The 17,528-nt window shown below is 41.4% G+C and overlaps 1 protein-coding gene across 1 annotated transcript; it reads left to right on the top strand.

Moving 5' to 3' along the window:
* Window positions 1-549: 549 nt before the first annotated feature.
* SMIM28 (small integral membrane protein 28) lies at window positions 550-6,001 on the top strand. The gene is made up of 2 exons (XM_071740774.1): window positions 550-820; window positions 4,735-6,001. The coding sequence occupies exons 1-2, from the start codon at window positions 710-712 to the stop codon at window positions 5,131-5,133; spliced, it is 510 nt and encodes a 169-aa protein (XP_071596875.1). The 5' UTR covers window positions 550-709; the 3' UTR covers window positions 5,134-6,001.
* Window positions 6,002-17,528: the final 11,527 nt, after the last annotated feature.

The following is a 17,528-nucleotide window of genomic DNA, read 5'->3' as shown; positions in this document are numbered from 1 at the left end:
GGCAGAGCTCTCTCTCTGAATTTATCATTAGCATCTACATCCTCACGTTGCTAAATAATTCAGTGCAGCATTTAGCCTGGTGTCCTTGCCTCTCTACCCAGAAACCATCCTCACTATTTACTGTATGTTTCAGCATCTGGGAGGAAAAACCTGCCTGGATCACGGTTCCTCCTCACGCCGTGCAACTGAGGGGGACAGTCAGCCCTCAACACAGAAGCCCGGGTTGTGTTTATTTTATTTTGTTGGGAAAAGTGTTTATTAGATACCTAAATATAGAGCGTTATTTACCCACACGGAGTCATGACCATGTAAGGCTCAGATTCACATGCAAATTCCCCTTTTAATAATCCTAATGCAGGGAGTGCTCCAATCAGAGTGCTATCAGCTCCAGCTCCCAGATACCTGATGCCAGCTTTGCTGGTAATGTAGGCCACCGAAGCAAATCCAGAGAGATTGAGTTGGAAGTGGGGAGAGGCTCCGAGATCTATTTGCTTGGCTTCCTGACGAGGGGGAGGGTGTCTAACTTCTTTTCTTTTTTTTCTTTTTTTTTTTTTTTTTTTTCTGTTTTCCCACTATAAACAGGATCTCCTTTAAGAGGGATCATTAGCTGAGAGCAGCCCAGCTGGGGCAAGGCTGGGAGGCGGGGTTGCCTTTGCAATCCGCGAAGCAAGGTGGAGGCACGAAGGCAGAAGACCAGGTTAATGACAGCATGAGGTGGCTGTTGGGCAGCAGCTGGAGAAAATTTGGACATGCTGACAGGGGAAACTACGACTGGCTAGACAGTGAGCCAGGTGGGCCGCTCCTGGAAACAGAGCTTCAGGTCTGTACCCCCCTGCTCGTCTCTGTGGTGTGTCCTTTGAGTTTGCATGCGTAGGGACATCTGTGTAATGCCTGGGTGCACAGCACGGAGTAAATACCTGGGGACTGAGGTGGGTCCAGGTGGTAACGCTCCATACATGGAGTCAAAACAGTTATTTATTACTGTTAATTTGCTTTAAGCACATTTGTGGGGAAAGAAAAGCATTAGGTGGAAAATTCTTGCTGGAGTGGCAGGTAGAGAAGTTGAATTCTTTCTTGTAAGCATAATGCTTTCTGCTATTCCTTGATTTCCTTTCCTCTAAATACATGTTTACACTTTGGATCTGGTCCCGTGAAGCCTTTCTGCAGATGTTAGGAGCCAGTAGCAGTCAGCAATGAACTCCCCTTCCCTAAGCTGTGCGCTGATTACTTCTGCGAGGGAGAGGATCACATGCAGGCAAGTGGGGGGAGGGAAATAGCCCTGAGAGATGAAAACACAGCCTGCCACCCTGCATTTCTCAGGGAGACAGTGAAAGGCTTTCCCTCATCAGAAATAATAATTTAAGGTGCACGTGTAACCCCAGAAATATGTCTGAGTCAATAGCATTAGCAAATTAACTGGCCATGCTATTTAGCTGATACCAAGTGTACTTTGTAAAATTAAAGGGGATAGGAGTTGGGGGGCACATCAGGACAAAAACTAGTTTTGAAAAGCCTTTGCAACTTCAACAAAATGGCAATGTCTTCACCCCTGTTTATCCTACAGTGAAGAACAAATAGCATCACCTGAGTCTCAGTCTAACAAGTATTCGAAAAGTGTAAATCTAGGCTCACTTTAAAATTGTGTAATTATTAATGTGCACGAAAACATATAAAAATGTTTTTCAGTTTGCCAGCTATGTGGTTTTTTTCTTTTTACAAGCAATAATAAATCAGCTTTAAGAAGCAGGATGGAGCTTGGAAAAGCACCTGTGCATGGACTACAACAACCTGATAACCTCAAAGCAGAATTTGTTCCAAGGCCACTTAAAACCTTTTAAAAGTCTTGGTTTTCTGATTCAGCTTCAAAAGATATTAGTATAAATATGGGCTATACTAATAAGAATAATTTTAATGAAGTTTTACATACCCTAGCAAATTATTAAAAAATATTAAATCCTAACACCGATCAGTCACTTCAGTGAAAGTTGAAGTAAGCAAAATAAACTTTGATTTTTCTATCCATACTTAAAATTTTCTTTGAATTCATGTTTGGCCCTATTAGGTCATTTCCTTCAAAGCCAGCCTCTTGTCTATACAAAGAGTTAAATTCTAAACACATTCCATTACTCATCATGGAAGTGCCACACTTGGGCTTCACTCTGTGTTTCATTCCTTTACCAACAGGCACAAGTCAAAGTTAGCTCATCTAAACTCTTATGGGTCACATAATCTGTAAACTGGCAACTGGAAATGCTCCAGCACATTCAAGAATACTGTAAAGCCTTTCATTAGTAATCTATCAGCCTACTACTTCTAGTCTGTCCTCAATGGTCTGGAAAAGTGACCCTCTGCTTCAGTCCCTACAAAGGTATAAATGAAAGGAAGATAATATGAACGTATTATGTCTGAACCATACCACTAAAAATAAGTTCTGAAGAAACAGAGGACTTTTTAGATACATAATAGTCCTAACCAATCCTTTGCCCTCATTCTAAGCTCCCTTTTGACTTTCCTCCCCACAGCTTTGCATCTCACGCATCCTCCTCATGAGCTCCATGGTGCACAATTCTGATCCACACCCTTCTTTACTCTGCCCTTCCCCGATGAGCCCACAGCTTTTCACTTTGGCAACATTGGTTCTTACCCTGTTGTGCTTCAAATCCATATCCAGTCCACTAGAGTTCCTCCTCCATCTCCTCACCATCATCTGGCTCCTCACAAATCCAGTCAGGCCGTGTCAAGCAACTCGTCTGTGCTTCCATCAGCACATGAAGAATTTGCTGTTCTTGGCCATGACTTAAAACACAAACTTCCTTTCAGTGAAATTCAAAGGGAAGTTTCCCTGAGTTTAAAGGTAGGAGAACAAGGCTTTATACACCTCTTACTAGTCCCATGGACAAAAACCAAACTACAATATTGCACAGCTCACAAAGAACAACACTTAACCTGACTGAGAGTCTGGTGCTCAAAAATTAAGCTCCAAAACTTACACTTGGATCTCAAAAATTATCTATGATCTTTACTGACGAGGAATAGTGCTGTCCAGCATAAGCTCACCTCTTCTAAATATGTATTATAAATTTTTTGATAACATAACTGTATCAGTGAGTTTCAATCCAGATGGTACACAAACATGATACAGAATGCCTTTTCTCGTCTTCTTGTGAAGTGCACATTTTAAGACAATAATAAAGCATTAACAAGCTTTTTTAAGAAAATCCCCTCATTTTTTAAAGATGATTTAACACTTGCATTAGAATAATAGCTGAACAGTTTCTTCCAGCCATAGTTCATTAAATGGTCAGATAAGACAGCAGCTTGTACTGCCAGAAACTCTTTAATAAGAAATGATCTGTAAATTTGAGATTGTTCTTTAGCATGCATTTCTGTGGTTCAAGACAGCTGGGGAAAGAAAACATAATGGCTAATTCGCAACAGTTTCAATGTGTTTCACTCTACTTGTACATTTACTTTAATGGCTTTGGCCTCAGACCCGCATTACCTGAGGGGAAAAAAAGCAGAAGTCTTCCCTACACTATCTGTTAGAAGTAAAAACCTATTTACTTTATCCTTCTTACCACAGACCACATACCAAGAGTTCCAAAAATTGGAGAGGTAACACATGTCTGGTAGATGATCAGTTGATCGTGGGTTACATTGTGATTTGCCTTCTTTCAAAATAAAGGATATCTGATCCATTGATCTGTTTACTCTCACCATAAAAAATGTGAAAAAGCCATCTAACTACAGTCTTTGAGTACTTACAAAGGGAATGAGTTGATAATAAATGGCATTTTGGGGTTTGGGTTATTCCACCCTCTATAAACTAGACCCTCAATAAAATCCATTTATTAGAAGCTAGAGCTAGATAGGATCAAGACTGGAAACAAGATGTATTAAATTATAAAAAGAACATTACTACAGCAGAGGAGCACAAATATTTCCTTTAAAATAAAGCAAGCTTATAACTTCTGTCAACAGAAAGTTCAAAAGTCTTAGGACAGAGGCTTTTTATGTCAGATTTTACAGGAAATTAGGCTGAAGAAAATCACAGCTGCTGTTACTCTAACACCAGAAGTTCTTTTCCATAATTTTAAATAGATAAAATGACAGCTGGCAGGACAAGCTCAAGAAAGAGCCCCAGTCCAGGCTGTCCTGACACACCATGTTTTATTTGGGGCTATTAGTAAGGTTAGAACAGCCCAAAGAACAGGTATTGTAGGCAGTGGGTCCTGATGAAAGGGACAATTGTAATATTTGTTCTCTAAAGTAAACCGTATAGTTTTCCAAATAGAAAGAAACACTAGATGATGGATCACCAACCCTACTCCTCTGCAATTCAGTGTTCTTTCAAGTTTTTTAAGCTTAACCAGACTCTCACAAAGAGAACTGGTCCCAGCAGAATCCAAGAGTAATAAAATCTCCTACTAAAATACATACAGCTTGAGGCTATTAGCTTTTTTCCCCACCCATGGAGACAGGGTTTCTTAGAAACCCACCATTCTCTGTACCTTCTCTATTTCTTTTGTCTCTAGCTGTCAAAGTATTTTGTTTCAATGGGCCACCAAACTGACCAGAACTCAACATAGTGCTCAAGTGCTTCTAATGCAGACAGAAACTGACTTGGAAAGGCAATGGCTAGGAGGCAGCAGGGGGAAGTAGAGAATATGTATTTTCTCTCCAGTTAAAAGGTCTCCAAAAACCCAACACATGACCTATTTGGTTTAATTACAGAGCAGACAACAGAAAAGCTCAACCAAAGATGACATAGAACCATTTCTGTGCATCATATTGCCTGCCACCGTGATGCTCTTCCTGGCATTCCTGCTGCTCTTCCTCTACCGTCGTTGCCAGAGCCCCACTCCCCAGGGGCAGATCTTCAGCATCGACCTCCCCGAGGCCATTCCTGAGCAAGAGGTCTCCAGTTTCCTTTCTGTGCTCCCCTGGAACAGCGAGCAGAGTTTCCACTACTCCACCCTGCTCCCTGATGCCACGTTCCTCTCTGTGTGTTTGCCTCCATCCTACGAGGAGGCCACCATGAAGACCTCCGTGGATGGGGCTCACGTTGAGCTCTCTCCAGACCCGGTGCCTCCTTATGAAGAGAGCACACTGCAGCCCAGCAGCACCAAATAAACTTCCTATGGAAGCACTTTAACTGAAGCATGCAGCCCCTCAAGGCACAAAAGTGGAGCTGCTATGGCCTTTAAAATTAGCAAAAATATTCCAAATGAGACACCAAACCAATGAGTTAAAGAAGGAAGAAACTTGATGTAACAGAGAGCGAGTGTTTTCACCTCATCCTAGGATTCTCCACCTTCCATCTGTGGCAAGTGTACACACACAGCCCAGCACCAAATCCGTCCAGACAGGTAGCTTGGGTATTCCAGTGAACAAAGTGTGTCATATAAGGATTAAAGTTAAGGACAGGTGGGAATCTGTCCCTCTTCAGTCCCTCAGCTACAAGGAAACATAAATTGTGCTATAAACTCACCAGTCACAAAAAGGGCTATTAGCACATATCTATTCCAGCTCAGCTTTTTCTTTTTTATCTGTTATTTTTATTGAATTTGTGACAAACTGATTTACTCAACCTGTATGTGTTAACATCATCACATCATCCTGCAGTGCTCTGGAATTATTGCAGCAGCTCTCAGGAAAGCATATATATATATATATATATATATATAACCTCTACAAATTTTTCACTGACTGTCCCAGAGTTTCAGACATGCCCTGTGGATAAAAGCTGTCATTTATCACTGTTGAACAATGCAGACAGACAGAAGAGCTGAGCATTCTGAGCAAGAAAGACTCCAGCAGCACCACCCAAGAGCAAGCTCACACTGTTGGTCCAAGCTACTTGCCAAGGTCTGCAAGATATCGATGTCTGAGGCTACTGGCTTGACTTGTTTGCCAGTTTACAGGTCTACAAAAATAAACCCTGTTCGGTGCAGCAGGTAAAAGAATTGGGGAAAAATTAATGAAACCAGAAAAAAAAAAAAAAAAAACAAACCAAAAAACCAAACCAACAGTAAAGATTGGTCTGTATTTCAAAACTGGATTATACCACCTTTCCTTTCATCACTAGAGCAAAAATTTACATTCAGCTGCATTGGTGGCAATGGTTCAGTTTCTCAGGAGGGCTTGCATATGAATACGTTTTGATAATGTTATCTTTCATTCTTTCTTACAGAATAGCACTTTCACTATGTTGACAGATGGTTTTGTAATGGAAGGTGGCTATTACAGATCCTGACAACCTCAAAAATTATGACACCTTCTTCCTTGCAGGTGTGAACTACTCCATGACACTATAGCTGTCAACAAGCTTGCCAACATAACTACTACATCTTGTGTGCAGTCTTGCTGTAACTCCTGTACCCAAATGTTGTCCTGACTTGTACCTTGTGATTCCAGAAACTCTCATGAAGTATCAGTATCGGCCATTCCCGCTTTGTGAATGTATTACCTTCTTAAGAAGAGGGGGGAAAATGATAATTAAAAAAGAGGACTAGATCATCACTGTCCAGCAGAAGAAAACCAGGCCACTTTGGAGTTGTAGGGAGTTGAATTTCACATTATCATGTCAACACAAATCTCTCACTACAGTAATCAGTAGTTCAGCTCAAAACCCATGATCCTACTCATACGGTTCCCTTCAAGCATAAAAAACTCTGCCATTAAGAAATGGGATTATTGTCTTGAACTACACTTTTGAGACCTCTACATTTTCTAATGTTCCCCTTTGATCACCAGACTGTAAGAACAGGAGCAGATATTTTGGACAAATCCAGATGTAACTGACCATTTTTCTTTTCAGACTATGTCTGGGATGAGTTCCCAGTATTTGCTGCTGCGTTTAAAAAGTAATGTATTGGACTGCTTCCTTGTGTTTTGCTTACCTCCTTAATATTTGATACATGCAGTTGTTGGCAGCTACAAGGAAAGCTGGAAAAATACAAGAGCCACAAACAACGTTTGCTACCTAATCAGCAAAGTACAAAGGTTTGATGTTCAGAGAAATAATTTCTGCCTCTTGTGTCTGTATGTTCCACTAACTTCAGCAGAATTGTATAGGTGTGCTTGAAAAGTCAGTCATTGTATTGAACTGAGTATAGTTTGCCTTAAAAGATCAATGTTCTAAAAGTAATTACACTGTTCTTCAGCACAATCTCTTGTTTATGCTTAGCAACTGAAACCCAACCTCTGGGCTCATCGCTCTGAACTGCTCTCCAGTTACCTTAGTTACAGCTAAGATCACTTGAGTGATATTTCTTGTGATCAAGATTGATACACTTTTAGGACTAGTCAAGAATTGCTATTTTCTCCAAGAACATGGTGATTGTCCCTGATGTGGTATTCATTGGATAACTCTCAAATCCTGACTAAGACAAATAGTTTCTGTTGGTTTGCATTACTACAGATGATTAAAACCAGTCTGCTGCTGTCACCAAGCTACGTAATGTGGCTGAGACACTGGAGGGGAGATCATCCAGAGGGACTTAGACATCCTTGAGAGGTGGGCCTGTGTCAGTCTCATGAAGTTCAAGAAGGCCAAGTGCAAGGTTCTGCCCCTTGAGTGGGGCAATCCCAGGTCCAACTCAAACCATTCCATGATCCTACGATAACGTAGGCTCTACTAGTAAGAGAACTCTTATGAATGTATGATTTATCCATATGGGGAATTGAGTCAGCAGTCTTATTCGGGATAGGAATGTAATATTTTTTCTTTAGACTTTTAAGGATGAAAATTGCACAAAACGTCAAATAAGGGCGGGCTCAAATGCCTATGACAAGTTATTCACTGACTCCTCTCAAAAACTGTAAGCGAAAGAGAAATTTTTAATCATGGAGTTTAATTTCAGTCTCATTGTCAATAAATATCATGTTAAATCATTAAAAGAACTATTGTCTAACAAAAGTAATCTTTTGCAGTTCTTTTAGTCTTTTGCAGATCAGGAAAGGCACGCGAGTATGAAGCATAATAAACAGTGCACCCTTTTCAATGGCATAACTGGTATGGCTGGGTACAGCTCACAAATCAACACTCCAGAAGCACAGACACTAATGAAGACAGCAAAAACTCATTGAAAACTCATGAATACTTGACGAGGCAGACAGCAGTGTAAATGGACATTTGCATTTTTACAAACTTTTTATTAAAAACATAAGTAAAAAAAAATTCTCTACTTCTTTCACATTTGTTGAGGGTGTGAAAGAATCAAACTTAGGACTTTTGGCTTCATCAATAGTTTTAGTTCTGAGACTTCACAAAAATGCCTAGGAGAGGTTATTGTTAGAAAATACATGTAAGGCAAGAGCAGCAATCAAGATTAATACTCAGAATTTCAAACAACCTTGCCATTAGTACCATGTTATCATCTCCAGCCCCTTCCATATTCACTTCTTCCTACCAAGACAGGATGTAATTTTTTTCTTGAATACATTTTTTTTCCTTGACTCTTACCACTTTTCATATATTTTCATTTGTGGCAAAATAATTACTTCAAGGCAGAAGAGCACATCTTTACAGGCAATCTTTCCCAATTATGTCAAACCCACTCACAGCATTTGAGGTCTAATTATTCTTCTCTAGGGTGTTTTTGCTTGTAGGGCCTTTGGGGGGTTTATTTTTCTTTATTTCCAGGTTCAAACTAAAAGAACTGATAGCATGTTTTCAGGGTTTTTTTGAGTGCAAATGAACAGAGTTCATTTGGTAGATTTACACATACAAGAGCGTGGGAAGCAGCGCCTTACTATCCCAGCCCTACCCCATCAAGCACCCTAAAGGGAAAGGTATATGCAACAGAATGCAAATCATAATGAAAACAGTAGGAGAGAACATGCCCATCCAGAAATAAATATTTTAAAACTTGCTTTCCACCTCTTACTTCCCATTCTTTACTTATCTCGTAGTTCAATTCACTTTTGTGCCAGCTCTGTAAAAGGCAACACAGAAAGGGAAACTGACCCTACAGACTGACCCGCAGCCATAGGGACCAAAAGAAAGAATCATACTTTAACAAGGTGTTTCTTCAGCTTTCCTATATTTCACTGAACAAATCTCCCCTGACACAGAATTATCAGGGCAAGGCTCCTTCCAACAGAAGAAATTACTTCTGTTCTGGATCGCAGATTATAAAACCACAACAAATACTGTAATGTAACTAAAGACTCTGCACTTACCAGAATATCTGTAACAAACAGTGTCTGACAAGCTGTGGGACAGCAAAATTCAGCTCTGGTCCAGCATTACAGATATCTTCAGATGTAACTGCTGCCTTTCAAGCTCCTATCAAAACTCACTTCAACTCTGAATAAGACTTCACCTGTGGCCTGTTTTTTGCAGAGCAATCAAGGAGTTCCCAGGATTTAAAGCAACCTTTAAGCAATCATTATGCAGCCAAAAGTTAATTTTCTTGGCTAGTCTGGCTAATTACAATTAAATGCTAGTGCTGTTCTTGACTTCATTGAGAATTACTTAGCTGCTGCCACCTGGCCCAGCTTTTGCAATCCCACAGGCAGCTGTGGACTTTTCTTGTGCCCATTTCTGAGTAAATTTAACTCCTGCCAGTCCTCAGAGAGGAGAAAACAATCAAGACAAATAAACAGCATCTAGGGACAAGGAGCACTCTTTTTGTCAGGCGTGCAAAGTGCAGAGCCCACAGAGATCTGCCCCATGCCCAATAGGCTTGCTACAAAACCACAGAGTTTTCACAACAAGTAGCAATCCTGCAGACATTCTTTGGTCATAGTGCTAGGAGCTGAGGAAAAAGGGTGTTCCGGGCAGCAAAGTTTCCTCTGGAAACTAATCTAATGCAATATGATGCTGCTGCATGTCATCTCAGAGTCCCTCTGTCTCCTCCTCCTGGCTTTTCCATCCTCTTCCGGACTCACCGTGAAATCTTTATGAAATTTGATAATTTCAAACCCAAATTTTTTCTGTAAGTTTCATGGGAGCACAAGTTCCACTGTAATAGTGACTTCACTACGGGTAAGAATGTATTATTCGTTTCTTGTCAGACACGGAGAAAATCCACTTAAAAGAAAAACTCCATACGTGCATATTATTACAGCGTGCACTGTGCAATGCAGAAGAGACTCCAACAAGACATGAAGGTACCAAAAAAATGGGCATTCATACTTCGTTGCCCACAGAACTATGACAGAACAATGAAATTATATTAGGTTTATTTGCAATATGTGCGGAATTGCAGGAGAAAATGCAGCCTTTGAGCAAGACACCAAGACAGATGCCGTTTTTAACTCCATGCTCTTTAGCTGATCTGCTGGAGTTTTTCTGTGCCATTGAGCTGGTTTTACTTATCTGGTCTTTTGAAGGGGTAAAAATATAGATGATGTCCCAGTGGGCCTGCTGCACAGCCACTCTGCATCCACCTCAGCAGACTCCCATTAATGCTACTCAGGCACCAGGGTGATGGAATTAATCTGTTAGTATTGGGTGTCTTCACTGTAGAAATGAATGTGTCTGCCAGCTGTGGATCAATTTGTGTAACCAAATAGGATTTGTCTCTCTAAAATCCACTGGGGATTTCCAGAAAAATAAAGTTAGTAAACTAGTACCTACTTGTCTATATTAGGGAACTGAGTTTTTATTTTCACTAACTAAACCATGCACTGCCTAGAGCCAATACCTGGTCTGAATTCACATGTAATACAGCAAAAGGCATTACCTTCTTACCACAAGCATTTGCTGGGATGATTCTTATTAAAAAAAAAACCCCAATTTTTTTCTTTTTTTTTTTTTTTTCCTTACAAAGCCACAGTTTATATAGATTATATCACATCAGATTGCTTATTACTTTCTCTAATCACAGATTTTCCCTACTTGGTTGTGTGAGTCAGCACAGGCAGGATGCAGAAACAACCACAAAACCATGGATGAAATGCAGAGTAAATTTATTCCATTACCTTGCCAACTGGAGGATCCCCAAAGCAGCACCCAGGCAGAGCTGGGACCCAGGTACCATCACGCTTTGTCCTTGCTAAAGATTTGCAAAACCAGCTGGGTTTGCCATACAATTAGTATGATCCACATATTTTTCTCCACCCCAGCTGCAGGTGACTTGGGTGTGTTTTGACAACCAATCCTGGTTGTCAATCTTCTGCTGTTATCCTACATTCCATCCCCTCACTCAAGGGACCCTTTCTGCTGGGGCTTGCAAAGTTGGAGGTGTCCCTCGGGCTTGCAGGGTGTAGGGCAAAGTAATTTACAGAAGCACATAATAAACATAACTAGAAAATAAGAATAAATATATCCCTACAATAATGCTTTGAATCAAGTGTCCCACCTATCCTGGCAGGGAATAAAACCACTCAGCCAGCCAGGCATCACCAGTAGAATGTTTCATTTGATGCATGAAGTCCAGGGGATCATCCTCTGTGCAGACTGGCTCATCAGTTACATTGAAGCATCAACATAAATCAGAGCAGCATTTATGGTGTCAGAGAAGAACATGGTCCATTACCAATCAATTTTGTAATGTTCCTTGGCGTGCAGCCATTACCTACTTGGGAAAAAACAGCAATGAGAAACATTAATATCAAAAGCACTTAGCATAGTATAATCCTGTAATACAGCTACTGGTGTTGGCACGTCAATGAAACTCATTGTCAAGAGATCTCCAGGAGTTAATCCTCTCTCAGTACAAAAGGCAGATATGTTACTTACAGTACAGGCCAACCAAATCCAAGTATTTACATGCTGATCTCACAGAAATGTGTCCAGGGTATGTGTTTGTAGTACAAGACTACAAAGCATGAGAAGCCAACTTGTGACAAGGGAGGAAAACAGGGGTGTCACCTCCTTCCAATAATACACGTGGTTGCTCCAGCACCTTCAGCTGACATCACTCTGGGTTTGATAACACGATGTGGAGGAACTGTCAACACAACTTGAAAAGTTATGGCTTCTGCCATTTCAATCCTCACCATATTTTGTTCTGAAGGTCTTGTAATACAATCATAGTGTATTTGGTTACAAATATTTTGTCTGCTTAACACAAATATTGTTTTAGTAAGATGTGAATGTTGTGATGTTTGGTAGTGGTTAATATTTTAATTGTCCCTTCAACATCCCATTCATTCTTTCAGTCAAGACATTAGTTGTCTTGACATTAGGGGATGATAGGCAATGTGGAATATCCAATCTGTCCCTAGATTTTGAGCCCAGTCTTGGACATTATGTCCACTCAAGCATGTTCCTTGGCCACTTAGTAGTTGGTGAGGAACCCCATATTGATGAATGAGTTGTTCTAATGTTTCAATTAAGCTATATTGATTAGCATATTTGGTAGGTTTAGGAAAAAACAGTCCTGACATTGTATCCACAGCAGTGAATACATATGGCCACTCCCTTGACAGGAGCAGAGGGGCTCATGTAATTCACCTGCCAGATATTCAAGGCCCACTGATCCAGTTTTATCTTTCCTCATGGCCTATATAATGTCCTTAAACGTACAACTATGTGCATTTATAAACATGCTTTATAAACATGTAATGGCAGAAGGGTTTGATTGTGAGCAATGTGCCATGAGTACACCAAATGAGCTTATCAGTGTCAACAAGCTCTACAGACCTGAGCATCTACTTCAGAGGCTGTCATATAATTTACTTCCTATTATTTTGTGACTCGAGCAAACCAGCTTTTTGCTGAGCTCAGACATACCTTAGGTTTAAAAGTTACCTTTGTATGCATTGGCAGATTTTTTGCCATATATCTGTCCCTTACACGGGGTATTTTTGTACATGGTAATCCTCTTGGGTCCAGGGATGTAACCACATTGTGAGGCTTTTGTAGACAACCTGCCTCTCAGTGCATAAGTAATGTGTCTTCCCTTCCAGGATGGCAAGAGGTGCTGTAAACAATTCATCCCACTGACTAGATGCCTGTACAACAGTTTGCCAGAATATAATTCCTGGAATCAGAGAATATGCAGCTGGTCTCCATTATCTTTCTCCAGTTGCCATTTCAATGGTTAAACCAGGCATACTTTTTTGTGCTCTTCTATGAACTCGTCATGAGAGGGAGCTTCTTCCACAGGAGATGTAGGGAAATCTCCAAGGGTAGTGTTTCCCCTAGTGAGGTCATATGCTTAAACAACAGAATTCCTAGATGAGTGGTGTGTTGAGTGGTTACATGGGGTTTTCCTGATAGAAATCATTGCTATAAATAATGTTTCTGTTTCCAGTGTGTGGTGTCTAAGCCACACCCCTGCACAGGCCCTAACAGCATCATCAGCTTTTTCTCTGATTTTTCAACCCAGTCATCTGCCATGCCCCATGAGTCTATATCATCCAGAATTGTTCCTTCTAATTAAAAAGGATTTTCTTGCCTAGAAGTGTATAATTGCATGTGCTGAACCAAAGCATTTTTGCCGGCATCAAAAGATTCTTGTTGCTGTTTGGTTGGCTGCCAGACTACCTTCTCCCAAGCTAACGTGCAGAGGGCACATCAGTACCACCAGATGTGGCACCAGAGGTCTATAGTACCCTGAAAGGGTCTGTAGCTGCTTTACTGTAGTTGGTAAACTGTGGTTGGTCCAGGAAACTGCTGGACTGTTTGCTGTATTTTATTTAATATTTCTCTTGTCTGTTCATGCCAAAGTATCTCCCAAAATTGCACAGGAGTATTAGGGCCCTGTATGTTCTTTGGATTAATTGTCCAGCCTCGATCCTGTGGATGTGCTTTCAGCAGTTTTTCAGGGACTTCAACTTCTTGTTGTGACTCAGCCATAATCCAAAAATCATCAATAGAATGGCAAACAGTAATGGAACCTGACTACGGTGCTACATCAGCTGCTATCATATGGCAGCAAATGGAAGGTCTGTATTTGTGTCCCTGAGGCAATACTTGGAAAAAATATATTGCTTTTGTTGCCAGGTAAAGCAAAGTGTTCTTTGCTTTTGGAAGCAATGGATATTGAAATAAAGCATTAGCAAGATCTGTCAGCATCTTCCAGGGCTGTAAATTTTTGCTAATTGTTTTCCACAGGAGTAACCATGTCTAGTACTGTAACTGCAAGTGTGTGCAGGGGGTGACTTTGTTCAAAGTCTGTGTACAGACTTCGTGTGTACAGTGATTCTCCAAGTGCCACCTGGTCTTTCAACAGGCAAAATAGGATTATTAAAAGCAGTCACAGTTTTTTTAATGATTTCCACTTGTGGAAGTGCTGGAAAGGTTTGGATAATTTCCTCCCCTTGTCTAGAATACACTGTTATTACACAGTCCCTACCTTGGCAGGCACGGGCAGCACAACAGGATCTCACTTTGGGAATTTACACAAGACTGTTGTAGACTGAATAGTGAATTCTGCTTGCAGAGTTCCCAAAGCAGAAGCAACCATTTAAAGTTTCAACTGTGTTCATCTTGCCAACACATCAGTACACAGAATATATTCTTTAACTGTGGCACTTAACACTGTCATGGTCAATGGAGTGGCATTTCCTGTTGCTAAGTTAAGCTTAGCTTAGAGGGTAATGGTCTGATTTCCCCTCAACCCACAGATCTGTGATGTGGCTTCTTTATGATTATTTCTATGTAATACAATAACCTCATATCTATTAGAGCTAACACATGGAAAATTGCCCCCTGACTGCCACATTATAATTAAAGGAAACACAGTGGCTTGGGTTCCCCTCGAGGCAGGAGGCTACAGTGGCAGCAGTTTGGGGGGGGAGGTTGGGGTGGGGTTGCCAAACCTTCATTTCTGCTGGTTTGTCACTTTGCCAGGCAGTGCCTTGCCTGGAGGGGGCAGGCAGGCAGGTGAGGGGGACAGAGGTGCAAAGTTGTTGGTGGGGCCAGGGGCTGTCAGATTTTTTGCATAGGTGCTACTTCTGCCAGTGGTGAAACACTCCTGATAGTGTGATCCTGTTTACTTCTGATGGTGGGACACCAACTTGGAAAAGATCATTCCACGTTTGTTTCCTTGTGCTGTAACTCCTTTTGGCTTTGCCAGCTTTCCTTGATTCACTACCCACACAAATGATCCCAGCAGTGCAGCTGCAATTTCCTTCAAGGTATCTGCTGGGGAGACCACATCACCAGCAGCAGCTGTGACTGCTGTGGTAATAGTGGGTTTTAGTGGGGCAGGTGTTCCTTTCAAAAGCTGTGGTTTGATACTTCTCCTTACTGCAGGGCTGGGTCCCATAATAAAGACAAAAGCCATCCCCATCTGCTGCCCTGAATTAATACTTTCCTCCATTGTACACCGATTTCCAAGCAGCAACGCTAATTCCATATATTCAACATATGTTACAACTGCTGCGTTATTATAGCATAAGTTAAATAACGTCTTGTCCATCAGGATCTCTGATATTTTGCAACTGAGCATAGCTTCTTTCTATCACCACTGGCTCTAGAGCCTTAAAAAACTTTTTCACCCATAATAAGTGGATAGATGCAGCTCTGCTATCCTGAGCCCACTCCTTTGGTGATAGATCTCTAAAAATTCCTTTAACTGCTTCAGGGTGTAAGCATGTGTGATCTACACTCCCCCATGTGCTTTTCCTGCTGTCCCTTCATTTGTATGGAGGGTCCTGCTTCTACCATCTCCCTGCCTTGTAAACCCAACTCAAAACCCACCTCAGAGCCTGAAGATTCACTCCAAATACTCTCACCCCATTTTTCAGGATCCCACAAAGGTTTTGTGGTGAGAGGGTGAAGTTGGGAAATCGAAACCTTACATTTTCCATATCTATCCTTTAATTTATTAGCCATACACCCTACCAACCACTCTACAGTAACTTGCAGCCTATGACATGGCTCTCCTTGAGAAGTAGCCACTTCTTGCATGATAGTCTTTGCGTCTCGTAAAGTCCTGAGCTCCTTTTTCAATTCATAAAATCATAGAATCACAGAATGTGTTAGATTGGAAGACACCTTTAAAGCTCATCTAGTCCAACCCTCCTGCAGTAAGCAGGGATATATCTAACTACATCAGCTTCCTCAAAGCCCTGTCAGGCCTGACCTTGAATGCCTCCAGGTAATGAGGCCTCCACCACTTCTCTGGGCAACCTGTTTGAATGTTTCACCACCCTTGTAGTAAACAACTACTTCCTAATATCTAATCTAAATCTACCCTGCTCTAGTTTAAAATCATTGCCCCTTGTCCTGTTGCTACATGTTCTTCTTAACCATCCCTCCTCAGCTTTCCTGTAAGCCCCCTTTGGGTACTGGAAGGCTGCTATAAGGTCTTCTTGGAGTCTTCTCTCTGAGCTTCTCTCATTTTACTCCATAATGCAACAACTTCACATTCAAGAGCTCTATGACAGGTAACAAATAACCATCCCAAAATCCCCACTAACCAGTGCTGCTTTCCATGGCAACCTGCACATGGAAACTGTTTCAGTCATCAGAGGGGTTCTTCCCTGTCCCCTGTTCCAGGCCATGCTTCCAGCAGAGCCAGGGTAGCCTGGAAAGGGGTCATGGGGTTCCAGCAGTGGGACGGGGCCATCCAGGAATATGCGGAGTCACTGTCATTGCCTCTTCTGTCCTTGACATTTTGCCTGCTCCTAGATCCTGCTGACAATGCCAAAGGGTGTGAGCTGGCACAGCCAGGACACAAGAGCAACCATGACATCACAGATGAAATGCAAAGAGTAAATTTATTCTCATTACCTCTCCAATGGGAGGATCCCCAAGGCAGCAGCTGGGCAGAGGCACAGAAGGTGGGGATGCAGACACAATGGAGCTCAGGAGCTTCCTAGAGGATCACCGATCAAAACCTTGCTGGTTTTGCCTGGTTTTTAGGGATTCACATGGAGGTAGTTTACCACTGTGCTTTGATCCTCTATGTAGCAGGGCAGGAATTTCAGGCATGGCTGATAGGGTGCCTCTAAGTTTATCACAGGTCTGTGTTATCTAAACACAGATGTTCTGCTTGTCAAGCACCCAGGGATAAACAACAATCAGTTTGACATATGTGTTTTTCTACATCCCAGCTGCAGGTCACTTGAGCATGTTTATAATCCTCCTTACCAACCTTCCCTTATTATCCCTCATTGGTTGTTTATATATCACAATAAAAACATTGTGGCAACAGGAGCTAGGGGGAAGAGAAAAAAAATTGAGTGCTTTGCAAACATGAAGGAAAAAAAAAAAAAAAAAGATTTCCAGATTATGGTATCTTTTCAGAGCTACAGACTGATGAAAATTGAAGACTACCAGGAAAAACCAGAACATTTCTGTCATTCCAAATTACGTGCTCTTTGATGAAATTCTGCTTTTCCAGGTAGCATCTCTCAGGACATCAAGTTCTTGAAAAATGCAAATCAAGACAAGCAGCTATTTATCTTGCCAGTTTGTTCATTGAAAAGATGTTTAATACACACCATCTTTAGTCCCAGGGCCACCTCTCTTCATAAACATTTAGGAACCCCAAGTGTCTGCAGGTGAAAAGACAGTAAAATAGACTGTACATAACAGTCTTCCAAGGTGTTAGATAACAGGTTATGAGAGAGGCTCTGAGAGTGGGCACAAACCCCACCTTGAAGCTAGGTGCTGGCAA

This window comes from Heliangelus exortis, chromosome 3 (assembly GCF_036169615.1).
Source record: "Heliangelus exortis chromosome 3, bHelExo1.hap1, whole genome shotgun sequence".
In the NCBI taxonomy this organism is placed as follows: Eukaryota; Metazoa; Chordata; class Aves; order Apodiformes; family Trochilidae; genus Heliangelus; species Heliangelus exortis.
The sequence above is the reverse complement of the archived record's forward strand: the minus strand, read 5'-3'. Positions and strand labels throughout refer to the sequence as shown.